Source organism: Tarenaya hassleriana, unplaced genomic scaffold (assembly GCF_000463585.1).
Source record: "Tarenaya hassleriana unplaced genomic scaffold, ASM46358v1 Cleome32, whole genome shotgun sequence".
NCBI classification, from domain to species: domain Eukaryota; kingdom Viridiplantae; phylum Streptophyta; class Magnoliopsida; order Brassicales; family Cleomaceae; genus Tarenaya; species Tarenaya hassleriana.
Window position 1 is genome coordinate 883,898 of NW_010966372.1, and position 17,851 is coordinate 901,748.

Genomic DNA, 17,851 nt, shown 5'->3' on the forward strand with positions numbered 1-17,851 from the left:
CCCCCCCCCCCCCCCTTCTCTCTCCATCTTCTATTTTCCCTTTTTCTCTGTGTTGGTTTGGTTGGTTGGTGGGGTCCTCCTCCGCATATCATTGTTTCGTATCAGAGTCATGTTTTCCATATACATATATATATATATATATATATATATATAAATGTGATGGTGTCTGAGTTGGACAAGCATATCTGTCTCTACATCCTATTATATAATAATATTAGTATAACGACGTTTTCAAGTACAGATTATCTTTTACCCGGATTATGTAGTTTTAGTTTTGTTCTCTGAAAGTGAATTTGTAGAATAAAATTTGGTCATTTTTTTTTAAAAAAAAATTTACTTTACTTTTTTCTCTTTTTCCATTTCTTGATTTCTTTCCAATATTTTTATTTCTATTTTTATTTTTCTGTAGAATATGGTATTAATTATTGTTTGAGATTTGATGGATTTAAAAAATTAAAACAAGGTATTAATTAATATGGTATTAATGGACTAAACGTCCATAAGAAAAATTATCGTATTCGAATCTAAAAATCTAAAGGCTTAAAATTATATGGGCTTAAAAGCTTAACGGGTTTAAAATTAGTTTTCGGGTCCATATGCCTCGGTCGAGAAATCATGAGAAACGGATATCTTATATCCTACGCGCACGATACGCGCGTTATCGACACGCGCGTCATTTGCCCGGACTATAGTCCAGCGGAAACAGCGGATTTCGAGGTTTTTGGTTAATGAGGCGCGTGAAGGATACCAACTTTTTTCTGTACGTTTTTTTTTTATTTCAATCATTATAAGATAACTTATCACACAATTACTTTTTGCCCAATAATATAACTATTTATGAATACAAAAAAGGATGAAAATAAAACAGGGCGTATTTAAAATTCGATGAAAAAAAAGATTTAGTACAAAATTGGAAATACCTTGGAATAGAATATACGCAAATATTATTATAACATTGAACCCTTGTTTTTTTTACATATTTCACACAAAGCAGGTCATCATTACTAATAAGCCCTCCCAAATTCCTTTCCCTTGCTTTTCGCTGTCTTCTTCACACGCGCCCCTCTCTCTCTCTCTCTCTCTCTCTCTCCAATGGCTGCTTCTACTACTGTTATAGCCTGGTCCGTACTCCTTCTCTCGAGCTATCTCTTTCTTCAAGTTCCGATTTTTTGTTCACAGTTAAACTGAGCCTTCGTTTCAGGGGCTCTGGCGAAGATGGGCAGTTAGGACTTGGGACCAACGACGAGAAGGAATGGGTTTGCGTAGTTGAGGCCCTCGAGCCTTACGCTGTTCGCTCGGTCGTCTCCGGTAGTCGCAATTCGCTCGCCATTTGCGACGATGGCACGGTATGGTGTCAAGATTCACTTCTAATCATCTCTTCTCTCGGTTTTCTTTTCTGGGCATTGTTCCTGTTTACATCACTGTAGCTTATATCGTCTTGGCTGGGTGAACTTGAGATATATGGAAGTCCTTCGATTCGTGTTTTTTATGCTTTTTTCGGAGATGGGTTTCAGTTGTGTGAGTTATAGATGTTTGGCGCGAGACACTGGTGGTTTTATGTCCGGTTTTGCCTCCAGTGATTTCCTCTAGCTGTCCACAGGTCACCGGATTTTGGCTTGTTTCATTGCAAATAGCGTCTGGATTTTATGTAGACGGAGCTTCTCTAGTTATTAACCTTTGTGGGATTTGGCGAAAGATACGATTGGTTCCTATCTGAAATCGATAAATGCGTAAAGGAACTCACTTTTGGATCTCTTGAAATGGCTCTCAGCTGTTTACATGGGGTTGGAATCAAAGGGGTACATTAGGACACCCGCCAGAGACCAAGACGGAGAACATCCCAAGTCAAGTTAAGGCTCTTGCCAATGTCAAGATCGTTCAGGTCATTTTTCTCCAATGTTTTGATTTTAGTTTTTTTTCCAAAGTATGTTTTTTGTCGTTTTGGATTAAGGGTAGGGAACTGATGGCTTACTTTGAATGTGTTTACCATGATGGATCATAGGCGGCTATTGGTGGTTGGCACTGTTTGGCTGTTGATGATCAAGGCCGAGCTTATGCCTGGGGTATGGTTTTTTTTTGTAGCAATGTTCTGTTCTTTCTCTTGTTGAAACATGTAAGAAAGGCAGCAAAAAAACAAAATGATACCCGGAAAATATATGGAAAAAAAGTTTTGTTTAGGTTCTGTTTAAAATGCGAAAATTGTTTGTGTACCTCTTGTTCTGCACAACACAGGTGGTAATGAATACGGACAATGCGGCGAAGAGCCTGGCAAAGATGAAATGGAAAGGCCTTTGCGGAGAGATATTGTCATCCCCAAACGTTGTGCCCCAAAACTAGTAGTCCGACAGGTTCTGCCTCTTCACCCGTCTTCACTGTTTTTATATGTCTAATTCCCTATATAGTTTTACTGGATCTAGCCATAATCATTATTGTAACCATTTTGCCTGCATTTATATGTGTTTTGACTCTGTTTTTTGTAATATGTTATAATATGGTTTGATATTTGAATGTGTTTCTTCTACGGATTGAATAACAGGTAGCTGCAGGGGGTACCCATTCTGTGGTTCTCACTCGTGAAGGACATGTGTGGAGTTGGGGTCAGCCATGGCCTCCTGGTGACATGTATAGAACATTACCTTCAATTTATCTATGTGGATAAAGTTAGAACACAGAGTAACGTAAGACCGCTTTCTAATGCGGGTTTGATTTCATTTCCCTCGATGCAGAAAACAAATATCTATTCCTGTACGAGTTCAGGGTCTTGAAAATGTGCGTCTCATTGCTGTTGGAGCATTTCATAATCTGGCTCTTGAAGAAAACGGGACATTGTGGGCATGGGGCAATAACGAATATGGACAACTTGGAACGGGAGACACCCAACCAAGATCCCAGCCAATTCCAGTCCAAGGCCTTGACAGTCTCACTTTGGTAAGTCTTACTTCAGCATTTCGCCGTTCTTGATTCTTTTATGTGATACAATCTAATCGATTCTCCATCTGAAAATACATTCTCAGGTTGACATTGCTGCTGGAGGATGGCACTCAACAGCTTTAACCGATAAAGGGGAGGTACAAGATCTTAATCTACTTTGCAACTATTCTTATGTCAGTCATCCCTTTTCTCCATCCATTTTTGTGAACCTCTTTGCTCCTGCGTCTCTATTCACGAGAAAATTCCCAACTTTTGTTAAAGCTATTAAATTGATGGAAAGGTGACATAAAAACACCAAACCTGGTCAGAAAAGTTGAGGACTCCAAGAAGATAATCTGGATACAACTTGTATTTTCGTGACACCAAAAAAATTGTAGGACTTCTTGACAGTGTTTCTCCAAGTTCAAGTGTTGTTTTGACTTGATTACTAGAAGTATCGTCCTCGATCTTGCTACGTTTTTCGTTTGAGTTCACCTTGATCTTCGGTTCCAGCACTTGGAACACTGCAAAAGAATCTGTAATCATCATCTTATTCTTCCAAATATAGGTGTATGGTTGGGGGAGAGGGGAACATGGGAGGCTCGGGTTTGGGGACAATGACAAGAGCAGTAAGATGTTACCTCAGAAAGTTAATCTTCTAGCCGGGGAAGACATCATTCAGGTATCATCTCTTTCTTCGGTTTTCTCTTCTGAGCTCTTCATTACCTCCATGACAATTAATAGTTTTTCACCTTTTCTTCGGTGTTTCAGGTCTCTTGTGGTGGCACTCATTCGGTTGCATTGACACGAGATGGCCGTATCTTCTCTGTGAGTCTTTTTCGACCTTCGAGTACAGAGATTCCTCCAAAGTAAACTAGTATTACACGAATATTGTCTGAAATTTCAATCACAAGGTTTATGAAAACTGTGCTAACTTGTTAGCTGGTCTTATGCCACTCTGAATGTCCATAACTTGTTTGAACCGTAATGGGTTTAAGGGAAGATTCTGTACATAACCGTTCTAACTGTTTCTTGCATGAGCAGTTTGGTCGGGGAGACCATGGTAGACTTGGGTGTGGGAGAAAAGTGACGACGGGACAGCCATTGGATGTTCCGGTAAAGATCCCTCCACCAGAGGGACAGTTCAATGACGCTGCAGAGGATGACGACGGTAAATGGGTTGCCAAGGTCGTTGCTTGCGGTGGCCGCCACACTCTAGCCATTGTGGAATGGAAGTCCGCCGCAATTTGACCACACTCTCCGGCCACCAAAAGCCATGGAATGTGAAAATACATCAATGAAGATTCTTTTGCTGAGCATAGTCTTATTACTTGGAACTGGTTATAGCCCTGAATCAGAATCTCTCTTTTCATCCCATGGGCATGAAACATCATATATCTCAGAGTTTTTCAGTTGTGTTCCAGAGAAGTTGGACTACGTTTGATGCTGAACCAAGTTCGGTTTTGGTGATTTCAATAAGATTTTCTTCTTAGCTTGGTTTGTGATGATACCTCTCGTTCAGTTTCTTGATACAAAACACGATTTTACTTTTGGATGCTGCGAATGATTATGAGATACTCAAATCCAAAACCACGTATGCATCCAACACACAAAGGTCGTTACATAAGTCGTCCTTCTGGAGACTCAAACCCTAACATCCAACATAATTGGTCTTAACGTCCAAAGAACTTTCAGTTTTGAAACAGGCCAGGTTCCTACTCGAAAGCAAAACGCAGAAGTCATGCTGGTTCAAGGGATTGGTTTCGATCCACAACACACCGATACTCAGGTCAGATGGTAATAGGCTATGATGTCTGCAACAAAAAAAACACAACAACAAACATATTTGTTAAGAGAGACAACTGAGTTTTGTGCTAACGACAACCCGATTTTTTCTACGATGGTACAGGAGGAGCAAGAGGCACCGGTTTTAAACTCTACAGACAACCCGATCTAATGAAAGTGTGTCGAAAGGTGTAAACTTGTTTCCAAAGTAGAGAATTCAAGGTGCAAAAACAAAGCATATGGTATGTGTATAAGTGTATACATACCAAAAGCTTCTAGCTTGGACAAAATGAAACTATCGATATCAAAGCATCCTGTGTACATATATACACATTTGGGAGGGGGCGAAGAAAAAGGGTTATGGAAGGTACCTCCAGGGCCAGATTCTTCACCAAATTCGAAGAACTTTAACTTTGAGCCAGATTGGGTAGGAGACGGTAGCAGCTCATGAATTTCATCAGGTAGAGAACAAACGCTTAAAACCAATAGTACCCCCGGGATGACAATCCAACCATTTGGCTCTCTAGAATGCAAATAGCAAGAATCAGAGCGCCAAAGTAAAACTCAGAAAAAATGGTGTCAACTGGACTGACAACGAGTACCAGTCAATGTTTCAGATTTTCTTACCAACCAGACATGATTCCAGGGGAACTCACTTCCAAACATGTTACGATATCTGCCATGCAATACAGAAATGAATTAACTCTGGACCAGAGATATAAAATGGGTCAGAGGCAAACTGCAAATCCGGCCAGTTTGAAATCAAACTCACCATGGGAAATGCAAAACATTTGTCTGCTGCTTCAGGAAAACGCATATGCGTATAAACTCCCTGCAAAAGAGAGGAAATTTGAAGCGGTAAAGCACATAACTTCACATTATCCCTGAAATTCCCGTAAAGTCAGCCACTATGTTTCTGTGCAAGATATTCCTGAAGAAACCCGCCCAGCAAATTACCTAGCCCGAGTATCAGAATGCCGTTTCCATCAAGAGGAACGATATCTTGAATCTTTTCAGGAGTAAAAATCGCATGCGTGACTGCGAAAGAAAGATTTACGCTAGTTAAAGAAACATCAACTTGGACCCACTACACTAGCTACCATTCGCAGAATATAAGAAAGACCGAAAAGCATGAATCTTGAAGTCAATTTTAACGGAAAAATAGGAATAACTAAAGAAAAATAAAAGACATCATTTATGTAATCCAAACGATACACTGAACAGGCATGATATACAGAAAACCTGAGACTTGTAGAGGCGTTTTCTCTTTTTTATCTCCATCTCTCTCTTCAATGGCAGTGTCCTCATCACGAATAGTTAAAACGTGCATAGAATAGTCTGCGTCTGAAACCCAGATATTTTTTGTTTCTGCGGTCACAGAAGAGCATGAATTTGTTTATCACCAAAAAAAAGGAAAGAAAAACGAAGAAGAACAAAGAAGGAGAAAACAGAGATATGGAACACGAAACATCAAAGAATGTCAACCTAATACAGTTTTACAGCCTTTATCATTCTCTACTTAAAGTGGTTCCAATCCAAATCCTTCATCCCCTTCAACATTAACGCTAGATGGTAACATTCCAAATGGTGTCCATGGCAATATCATATCCATTAGAAAAAGCCAAAACTCTAGCTTCAAGAACAGATTTACCAGCAGTGATCTCAGGAAGAACAGCCAACATCTGGACTTCCATAAAGTGAGGTAACTGCTGCATATTACAAGCAAAGTTTGACCCCAGAGGATGACCAGACACATGCAATACATGTATATATCCCGCAGAGTCCAAGATCAAAAACCTTTTAGAGGACAATGCTTGGATGGATATAGCTTTAACAGACATGACTGGGCATGATTTCGATTCCAGATTCACATCCATGTCAGCAACCTTTTTCTGAAAAGACACAAAGCACATGCTGGCTTCAGAAGATTCTTGTCTGTGTTTACTTAACCTCTGGCTCGCTGCGGATAAAGAGACAAAATCAGGGGCATAAAACCCCATAGCAGATGAAATTTTCTGTATTGGGCGTAGGAAAGAAAAAGAGAGAAAACCTAGTAGCAAGAAGAAGTAAATAGCACCGGACAATGCCGAAAGGAACCACCAAAACAAACGTTTCTCTACAAATTAAAGTTACCGTCTTTTTGCAAGAAAACTACCAAACAACAACAAACAGGAAACTACCAAAACCTATCTCTGCAGAACAAATAGATCACGAACAAACCAGAACCCAGATTTTTTACTCTTTGACATCACTTGAGCCCTATGTTTTCTTAAACCGTAGCGATAAGCATCCTCTACAAACATCCGAAATCCGAAATATTTCTCTAAGGCCAGCCCAAAGAAGATATGAGAAAATATGAACATAATCTAGCTACCATACATGCTAAATCATGACCACCACAACGAAAAATAAGGTGTTCCAGATTCTGAACATATAGTAAATAAACTTACCATGAACAGCATGCCTCTCTTTCTTTCCATCCAAATATCCGTTTCCCGAAACCGACCTTCGATCGACGTTATGACCACGCAACCTCTTGTCTTCCAATCTTCCGCTATTCTTCACTTTCTTCACACTTCCTTTCACTATCTCCCTCAAATTCAAAACCCTAACGCCATTATCTTCCCCCAGAAGCAACATTCCAGAGAAAATTCCGATCGACCAAACCGGCCTAGAGCATTCAACCACACCACACCTCATCAGCTTCACCACTACTGCTTCATCGCCATTACCGTCACTCATCAACTTGACACCGAAAATCAGAATCTTTGAGTTCGAAACCGAATGCATTGCGAAGTAATTAACCGAACCAGTAACTTTAACCGAGACCCCGTGGCTCAAATTCAACAAAACCCCAACTTTCCGATCAAACTCCATACCCTTTTGATCGCAGACCACCTGGGCTCTCACAAAACCCTTATCCTCCTCCCGCAATGCGTAGAACCGGAGAAGAACGCGAGACCCGCCACGGTACGGCCCAGCAACGACAAAGAGGACACGTGCCGACGACCTATTGCCGGAACCTTCGCCGGGATTAGAATCTCGAGACCGGAGGAGGAGAAACGAGGTGGAGGAGCAAGGAGCGGGGATTAGGGTTTGAGGGTAGGAGAGAGAAGAAGAAGAGAAAGGAAAGAGAGAAGGGTAGAGAGAGATGGAGGAGTCTGACAGAGATAGGGCAAGGGAAGAGGAGATGGGTTCGAAAAGAAGAGAAGAAACTCGAGGAGACGAAGGGGAGAGAGATGCGTTGGGGAGACTGAGCTTAGAGGACCGAACAACAACCGCCATTGTTATCGCTGTAATGGATCTTGCATCTGAAGGGTCGGAGGAAACACGGGAGAATCAGATTAGGATCTGGTGATCAGCACTCACGGTCATGTATCTAGTTATTTATATGACTATTAACGAAGATAACTCTACCACGCGCTACCTTTCACAAGGTAGCGCGTGAACGTTACGCGTATCTCACTCGCTTGGGAAGGCCCATCATATATGGTCTTCAGCCCAATTGTTCACACACACACATTATTTTCGGCCCATATAATTCCTTCCGTTTCTTAATAATTTGGATATTCGGCTACATTACATTACATTATATTTATATATACATATTACATACAAGTCCAATGACGGACCAATTAAATATGGTTTATGGGCGAAATATGCTTATTTCATGAGCCCAATAAAGACCCAAATAATATATGTAGATAATAATGATGTAGATTTTTTAGATGCATAAGAAATATCTCTTTGGTGTCGGAAAAAGAGCAAAGTATTTGTGGATGGAAATTAAAGGACAACAAAAAAAAATGAGAGAATGATATTCCGAAGGGCCCATCAAAAAGAAAACAAAATCTTACAAAACCATTTTTCAATATTTTCAGTCTTATAATCATCCGACATATATGTATTCATCCGCATATATATATATATAATGTATGGTTTCACATAGTAACAAAATGAAATTGTTTATACTTCCAAGATATCAGATGCTTCATTAACGATGAACTAATTAATCTCCCTAATCAATGATGATTAGTGAACCAAGTCAGTAAGGCTGAAACGATTCTTGATACGATGAACCGTACAATTTTTTATAAATAAAAATTACGGACGTAATCTTCGAATAATCCAAGACCAAGATACGGGATAAGATGCTTAATATGTTTAAGTTCATTGTCACTAACCCGTAATAAATATGGCGTAAGGGGAAATAAAAATCAAAGTTACAGTTAGTGAGGAGACAAAAGTAAAACAAAGGTTGTCTTGTCTGCGTTATACCAAACAGTGACCATATCACTCACGTGATTTTCACGTGCGGTATGCTCCACATGCCTTCTTCTTCTTCTTCTTCTCCTTCTTGCTTTATCTTTATATATTCAATTCATGACTTTGTTTATTTTTCCATGGAAAACGAGGGAACATGAACTTTGGAGACAACACAAGTTAAAGATATTTATATGTGATATCTTTAAATATATTTCGTTCCCACATATCTTAATTAGCGATACTCTCACAATAAAATCCACCATCGGAAAATAAAGTATGATACGAATTCGTCTAAGATCTGAATCTCGAAGTGGGATCATTCTCAAAATTTGAGGTTTTATATTCATATAGAATGGAATTCGATAACGTGGAATGAAATTATTGATAAACAAACAACTAAATGGTCAACCAAAATCTCCAAAGTTATCTCATTTTATAATAAGAAACCTATGAGTTTAACATCTTGATATCATTTTAATGTATTGTATGAAAAAATATGAAGGGAAAGATTAAATTGAATATTGTATTGAATTACAATGTTCCATAATAAAGCAAATGACATTAAGGATGTGGCAAGGTGAAATAATAAAAGAGGGTTTAATTTGCCATAAAATTGATGTGAATGTTTGATAATTTTTACGAGCGTAAAACATGGCATAGGAGAACGAGATTTGATGTAGCGACCACAAAGACAGTTTCCACAAAGTGAGGCTTAAAACAATGAGTTAGGTGATTAATTAAGGGATCTACTAATTGATTAAGACATAATTATAGTATATATATATATATATATATATATATATATTGGCAAAGTTGAGTTGTATGGTTAATTATTGCGGTGAGGACAATGAAGCAAGGCCAGGTTCAAGTTACGTCTTATGTGCATGCCGCATGGTGGAACACGATAAATGACACGTGGGATTATGTTTTTTATTTAATAAAATTATATCACTTAAATCACGAAGTTTAATCAATAATCAATCGCATGTCCTAATTATGTTGGGATTGGTGAAAATGTAATCGAAACGTATATGTTAATTTCAAATAAATCAAAACGGTCCAAGATATACATTAATTTACAAATATTTTTGTTATGAGATTACCTTTTGCCAATATTCATAACGTATGAATTAGTCGGGTGATATTCGTAACGTATATATCAGGAGGATCTTTTGCACCCTCTCTAAGAAATATATATCATCATACATAAAATATAATTAATGTAGTTCTTCGGGGTCCAGGTGAACTGGTTGGGTAGTTCCTCATTTTTCAAGAATGAGTTGGAGGATTTATCACCGCATATGAATGGTTGTGGTTGAGTTCAAACCGTTATAAAATATATATAAATAATGTAAGCATAGGTATACGATATATATTGAAAACATATACCTATAGTAAAGTCCAACGAAATGGAAATTGTATTATCAACTAAATACGTATAGAGCAGACTTTGATATTTTTTTTTGGATAATCGGATTTTCTAGATAAATATTCAGACTAATTTTGGAATCGTGAGTCAAATATGTAGTTTGGATTATACGCTACCTCTCCAAACTTGAAACTCATATTATTAAAACGAGACAAACGCTTTGTATCATGTTTCACTGGTTGAATTGTCCAGATTTGGATGTAGATTTCAATATTATTGATATACTATTCATGAAATTAAGAAAGAAATTTACACAACAAAAAATAGCCGGTGAAATAATGTATTTTGGTTGGTGGATTCATATCCCTTTTTGTAAGCTGGTGACGTGGCCTAACCATATATGAAGCTACGTGTTCGAAGATTGTAATTATTTTTTACATATTCTTTCAAGGGCTATTAGATTTTTTTTTTTTTAAATTCAATTGAAAGATACTAAACTATGATGCAGACCACAAAATCCTCCCTATATATACCCCCTCACAGATCTTTCTTCCCCCCCCAAACACAGTTCCAATCTCTCTCTCTCTCTCTCCAATAAGAGTTTGCCTGTACTTCTTCAGCAGTGGAAAGAAGAACACAAGTTCGTGTTCAAATCCCCAACTTCACATAAAATCTCTCTCTCTCTCTCTCTCTCTCTCTAAAAGTGATGGAGAGGATCAGAAGCTCGGAGGAGAAGAAATCATACAGCAGAAGACTTGGGAAGTATCTCAGAGAACAAAAGGGAAGGATTTACATCATCAGCAGATGTGTGGTCATGCTCCTCTGTTGGCACGATTGAACATCCACACACACACATATATATATATTATGTATATGTATGTCTGTGTGTGTGTGTGTATATATATATATTAGGGCAAAAAAATTAAGCTGTTTCGCTTTTGTTGTCCGATCTGTACATACATACATACATATATATATATATATATATATATAAATAGTTATGATCAGTTTAGCTTACAGTCCCTTTTTAACGCAGAAACGAAGTGTACTGCTTCAATGTTTATGAATGAGAACTCTTCGCTTCACGAAAAGAAGTATCTTAATTAGGGTTTTGATTTTGCATGCATTCAACTTTTGGCTTTCATAGATTATCGAGGGATAATCTATTTACAATCAATTTGGTGCATTGTATAGTGTGAGCACCAACGAATCCATGAAATTCGGAGATTATATATGTGCTGATTAATTAAAAGAATATAACCTAAAGTAAAGTGTACACTCATGTATTTATTATATTATTACTAATTATTAAATATATATTTCGTTCCCACATATCTTAATTAGCGATACTCTCACAATAAAATCCACCATCGGAAAATAAAGTATGATACGAATTCGTCTAAGATCTGAATCTCGAAGTGGGATCATTCTCAAAATTTGAGGTTTTATATTCATATAGAATGGAATTCGATAACGTGGAATGAAATTATTGATAAACAAACAACTAAATGGTCAACCAAAATCTCCAAAGTTATCTCATTTTATAATAAGAAACCTATGAGTTTAACATCTTGATATCATTTTAATGTATTGTATGAAAAAATATGAATTTACCGATTTTTGTTATAAAAGGATTTTTGTTATAAAAGGATTTTTGTTATATACAACAATTATCGAATTTAGCTTAGAGATTGCATCAATGTATCACTGATCTTCTTCTTTTTTCCTTCTTTTTAAAAAATAATTTGCGATATTAACATTATTCAAGAATGGCACACGCTATAACTTGACACTTGTGGTCTGACGACTAAAAGATTATTCCATTCGACATTTGATTACGAATCTATCCGTATCTTCAGTAGCAAAAAGGGCATTTGAACATATAATCATCCATTTAGAAAAGATATATAGTAAAAGAAATGAATCTCAAAGCATGCGTATTGATATATATATATAGCTGTGACTTGTTATATATTAAGCTGAAGCTAATGTTACGGTCGTCAAAGAGACAATGAATATATATTTAATGGCCTTAATACAGGTTTCAAAAGGTTTGTTTTAAATTAATTGTAGTTCGTTATTGATATAAGTCAACATTGATTCGTTTTGTAATATTTTCTTACAAATATGTGTGTATATATATATAGTTCTCTAACTTATGTGTACAATAAAATCATGAATTGTTACACAACAGTAACCTGCTGTCAAGAAATAATTGCAGGCTATATGTGAATGTGGGTAGCTTTATATATTTATTTAACATTAATTTAATATGGAAATGCATTATCTATTTTCATTATTAAATAGAGAAAAATGTTAAAAAAAATATTGGGATGTGGGTCGTGCCATATGGACCGAGAATATCAAGTTACCCATAAGGGGAAAGACTGCATGGAATTTTGGATAATAATGATAGAGTTACCTGATTTTAATATGCAAATCTCAGTGAAATGCAGATGAGTTAGCAGAGAGCATGGTCAATATATCGAGAAGTTGGTGTTCGACTCTTTACCACTCAGATGTCGTCTGTTTACGACTAATTTATCTCTCACGTGTTGCAAACTCGTGTGCATGGGAGTAGAATTTTACTGTCCGTATTGTCTGATATCATTCCAGCCGGTCCATCGGAATGAGAGCTGTTGCGATGTCCAGTGTCCGGTCCTAAGACATGCATGGCAGGTTCCCCACTCTACAAAAAATGGAAATCTCATGATAGATTTGATTCATCTAATTACTTCCTTTTTTTCATTGTCCTCTGTATGCAATGATGACATGCCACATCGGATTTGCCAATTGTAGACTGAACCATCTAATTCTTTGGATGGGTATGATTCAAAGTTGAAAACAACTTTGACTATAATGTTCCCATTTTATTCATATTGTCCTCTGTATTACTTCCTTTTTTCATTCTGTCCTCTGTATGCAATAACGGCCCACGTGTGCATACAGTGGACCCACCACAAAGAGGGGGATTTACAAAAATGACTTTAAATGTCATTTTTACTTCACGTGATGACCTCCACTTTAAAAAAAAAAAAGACTACATCATGTGATAACCTTATAATAATATACTTCCAAAAATACCCTTCATTTTTTATTTATTATTAAATTTGCTGACCACGAAACCGAGGAAGACTAGTTCGTTTGTCCAAAACGAACATTTCTTAAGATTGGCATAAAGGCTATCGGTCCTAAGAGTGGTCAAATCCTGCTTAAGTAAGAGGCGTGGTCATTCTCACTCCGACTATAAATCAAGATGTCAAAAACAACATTAAACTTGGGCATTTCATCGATTCAACACAGATCTGAATAAAAGGTAAGTATTGTTTCTAAATTTGGTTATTAAGTTTGGGCATTTGTGATTTATTATTTTATCATTTTGATATTTAATCCATATGAATATGTTTGAAGCAAAAATGACATATATATCAGCAATACCATGATTCACGTTATTCAAACTGGTCGAAATCATTATATTTGTGAAATTCGTTAAAATGAGAGAATTCGGGAAACTGGTAACATATACATGTCGAAATGGTCAGACTAGTCATACTCCTAACTGGTCATACTTGTCAAAATTGGTCAAACTGGTCATACTCGTGAAATTGGTCAAACTGGTAATACTCATCAAACCTGTGACATTTTTCAAGCGTATCATTTTATCACATTTTGTGTTTATTTTATACAGGTGTAATGGATGCAACTAATGAAAGGATGACGATTATTTATTATAAATCTGGTGGCAAGTGGGTAGTAAATTCGATCGGAGCATATGAATGGGAAGGAAAAGCTAAAGATGCTAAAGGAGTGATATTCCCTTGTCATCCGATTGATTTGAGTTACAGCCGCCTCGTTGAAGAGTTATATTCTGACATGGATATAGACGAAGATAAATCCAAAATCAAGCTAAGTTATTTGCCTACAATAAAAGGATATGTTGAGCCGGTTTACATATCGAGCGACAAACAAGTCTTTGTTTATCTGATGGACAAATTCAACGGAGGAAGAAGCATGCTATATGTGGAGATTGAAAAAGTAAATTTGAGCGGGGAAGTTGAAGTTGGACATAAACATGGTGGAGAATGTTTTGTTCCAGATTTCGCCAGTGGTGTTGGGCCATCAAATAGACCACATGGGGCTGTGATTTATGTAGATGTTGATAAACACAATATTATTGCGAGTCCTGATCTCAAGAGTAAAGGTGCGAGTAATACTATACAAATCATAAGTGATTCAGATTATGAACAGACTATTGTTTTAGGAGAACATGGAATGGATGAAGAACATGCAACTGTTTTAAGAGATGTTGATGGTGAAAGAGATAGAGATGGGGATGATGCAATCGATATGGCATGTGAAACCAATAAAGTTGATGGTTGTGTATCATTTGGCAATGATGTTGATGGCGAGAATAATTTGGCATTGGTAGTTACGGAGGACACATCGTTTTCTATTTCGGTATTCAATTTCAGTGATGGATTGAATTTTAGTATTGGCTACGAATTTGAAAGCAAGGAAGCAGCACAAGAATATGTACGGAAGGGTGCGGTTAAGGCATGTTTTGGTTTTGTGACAGTGAAGTCTACTAAGAAATTATGGGATTTAAGATGCAAGTTTCAAGGTTCAGGTTGTAACTGGAGATTGCGTATCGCAGCGATTTCGAATTCCACACGTTTTAGTGTAAGGTCACATAATCCCATTCATACTTGCAGACCTGTAGCCGAAGCCGAAACAAGTACGAAGGGTTCATCGATGTTGGTTAGAGATTATTTGAAGGAAGAATTTTCTGGTAAGCTTGAAACTCCTACACCAAAACAGATAGTAGAACGGATGAAAGTGAAATACGGTGCGACAGTATCGTATATGATGGCATTAAGAGGAAAATATAGTGCTCAAGAAGAGATTCGTGGTAGTCATGAGGAACACTACAGTAGGCTTCCTGGTTGGTTGTACATGTTGACAGAAAGAAATCCTGGAACTAGAGTGAGTCTTCAGTTAGACGATGATCGTAAAAGCTTCAAGTACCTCTTCATTGCCCTAGGTGCAACCATAAATGGATGGAAGTATATGCGTAAAGTGATTGCTATTGATGCAACATTTCTGACGAGTCAATATAAAGGAGCATTAGTCGTGGCAACTGCTCAAGATGGTGATCATCACCAATATCCTTTGGCTTGGGGTGTGATTGATAGAGAGAAAGATGCCTCATGGTTATGGTTTATGACAAGATTGAGCGAAGTAATATTGGATGGTCCCGATATAGTTGTGTTATCTGATCGACATAAAAGTATAATCAAAGCTGTGAGAGAAGTATACAAACAAGCGCAACATGGATTTTGTGTGAGACATATATCACAAAACTTAAAAGTCCATTGTAACAAAGGTGCAAGAAGAAAAAGTTCAACTGGTGAGACTATCAGTAAATTGTTCTTTAAATGCGCAGCTGCATACACGATCAACGATTTTGAAGTGCTTTACAATGATATGAAGAAAAGGTACGATTTTTGTTACTCGTATGACCAGTTTCTATCTGGTCTGACCAGTTTTACTGCTTTTATTTGTGAACTAATGTGAATATATCTCATAATTTCTAGATATCACAAGGTGGCTGAATATATGGAAAAGGAAGAACTTGCTCCCGAAAAATGGGCAAGGTGTAAATTCAAGAGTGAAAGGTATAACTTGTTAACCACCAACGGAGCCGAGTCGATTAACTCCGTCTTGAAGAAGGCAAAAAAGTATCCATTGCTATGTCTGCTAGATATTTGTCTCGAAAAGACGGTGGAATGGTTCAATAGGTACAGATTGGAAGCCGGTAGTGGTGATCAATCGCAAAAGTTAACACCGTTTGTTTACAAAGAACTACATGAACGATACGAGAAAGCATGTACATTTGAGGTTCAAGAACTGAACAGTATTAGTGGCGAGTTCGAGGTGAGAGATGATAAAGGTAGAAGACACTTGGTTCATCTGGGAGCTAGAACGTGCAGTTGTAAAATGTTTGATGTGGATAGGTACCCTTGCAGTCATGCAATTGCAGCAGCACATACGATCGGAAAAGCCGATATGATATACGAATTATGTTCTGCATACTATTTGCGCGAGACATGGCGTTTGGCTTATCAAGAGACAGTGTATCCAGTTCCTGATTGTAGTGATTGGATCCTTCCACCCGACGTTGCAAATATGACAGTTTTACCGCCCATAGTGGAAAGACAAAAAATTGGAAGGCCTAAGCAAAACCGATTTCCTGGACCTGGCGAGGCTCGAAAGAAGAACGTTCGATAGGTTCAGCCAACATATCATTGTCATAAGATCATGTGGGTGGAATGTATTTCTGATTTTGTATTTGGTATGACTGGTTTGACCAGAGTATGACTGTCTCGACGATTTTGATAAATGAGTTTGATTATGTAGGTGTAATGTACATTTAAATTCGTATTTCCGTATTTGTATTTGATATCTCTACTTTGACCATATTATCATATGATTCTGTGGGTTTAATGTACTTTTTTAAACCGATGAATCTCGCAATTTCGAATAGGTCTGACCGTCTGACCATGGTATGACCATCTGACCGTCTGACAGTCTGACCATTCTGATACAAAAAAAAGGACCTAAATTAAATTCAAACGATTAGAAAAGAGAATGGTCAGACTGTCAGACGGTCAGATGGTCATACCATGGTCAGACGGTCAGACCTATTCGAAATTGCGAGATTCATCGGTTTAAAAAAGTACATTAAACCCACAGAATCATATGATAATATGGTCAAAGTAGAGATATCAAATACAAATACGGAAATACGAATTTAAATGTATATTACACCTACATAATCAAACTCATTTATCAAAATCGTCGAGACAGTCATACTCTGGTCAAACCAGTCATACCAAATACAAAATCAGAAATACATTCCACCCACATGATCTTATGACAATGATATGTTGGCTGAACCTATCGAACGTTCTTCTTTCGAGCCTCGCCAGGTCCAGGAAATCGGTTTTGCTTAGGCCTTCCAATTTTTTGTCTTTCCACTATGGGCGGTAAAACTGTCATATTTGCAACGTCGGGTGGAAGGATCCAATCACTACAATCAGGAACTGGATACACTGTCTCTTGATAAGCCAAACGCCATGTCTCGCGCAAATAGTATGCAGAACATAATTCGTATATCATATCGGCTTTTCCGATCGTATGTGCTGCTGCAATTGCATGACTGCAAGGGTACCTATCCACATCAAACATTTTACAACTGCACGTTCTAGCTCCCAGATGAACCAAGTGTCTTCTACCTTTATCATCTCTCACCTCGAACTCGCCACTAATACTGTTCAGTTCTTGAACCTCAAATGTACATGCTTTCTCGTATCGTTAAAAGTGTTAACATCGTAATAATCATCTCGTATGATCGATTTATCTAGTTGAAATTGGTCGTAGCAATATGGACTGAGCATCTTCTTTTGATGCAAAAGTAACTCTTTCCAAAGAAGACCTAAACTACTAGTAGTGTTTGTGTAA

At 37.5% G+C, this 17,851-nt stretch overlaps 3 protein-coding genes across 3 annotated transcripts; 2 read left to right on the plus strand and 1 right to left on the minus strand.

Annotated features, from left to right (window-relative positions):
• Nucleotides 1–1,006: 1,006 nt before the first annotated feature.
• On the plus strand, nt 1,007–4,402 carry LOC104820953 (ultraviolet-B receptor UVR8). The gene is made up of 11 exons (XM_010551629.1): nt 1,007–1,121; nt 1,202–1,346; nt 1,772–1,882; nt 2,003–2,063; nt 2,233–2,348; nt 2,537–2,622; nt 2,727–2,928; nt 3,015–3,068; nt 3,479–3,592; nt 3,682–3,738; nt 3,955–4,402. The coding sequence occupies exons 1-11, from the start codon at nt 1,093–1,095 to the stop codon at nt 4,159–4,161; spliced, it is 1,182 nt and encodes a 393-aa protein (XP_010549931.1). The 5' UTR covers nt 1,007–1,092; the 3' UTR covers nt 4,162–4,402.
• An 83-nt stretch (nt 4,403–4,485) lies between these two features.
• LOC104820954 lies at nt 4,486–8,052 on the minus strand. The gene is made up of 8 exons (XM_010551631.2): nt 7,146–8,052; nt 6,347–6,655; nt 5,938–6,063; nt 5,653–5,733; nt 5,468–5,527; nt 5,323–5,371; nt 5,067–5,218; nt 4,486–4,724 (listed from the first exon to the last, which is right to left on the minus strand). The coding sequence occupies exons 1-5, from the start codon at nt 7,978–7,980 to the stop codon at nt 5,499–5,501; spliced, it is 1,380 nt and encodes a 459-aa protein (XP_010549933.1). The 5' UTR covers nt 7,981–8,052; the 3' UTR covers nt 4,486–4,724; nt 5,067–5,218; nt 5,323–5,371; nt 5,468–5,498.
• Nucleotides 8,053–10,914: 2,862 nt separating this feature from the next.
• Nucleotides 10,915–11,168, plus strand: LOC109116985. Its single transcript, XM_019203377.1, has one exon. The coding sequence runs from the start codon at nt 11,037–11,039 to the stop codon at nt 11,166–11,168; it is 132 nt and encodes a 43-aa protein (XP_019058922.1). The 5' UTR covers nt 10,915–11,036.
• Nucleotides 11,169–17,851: the final 6,683 nt, after the last annotated feature.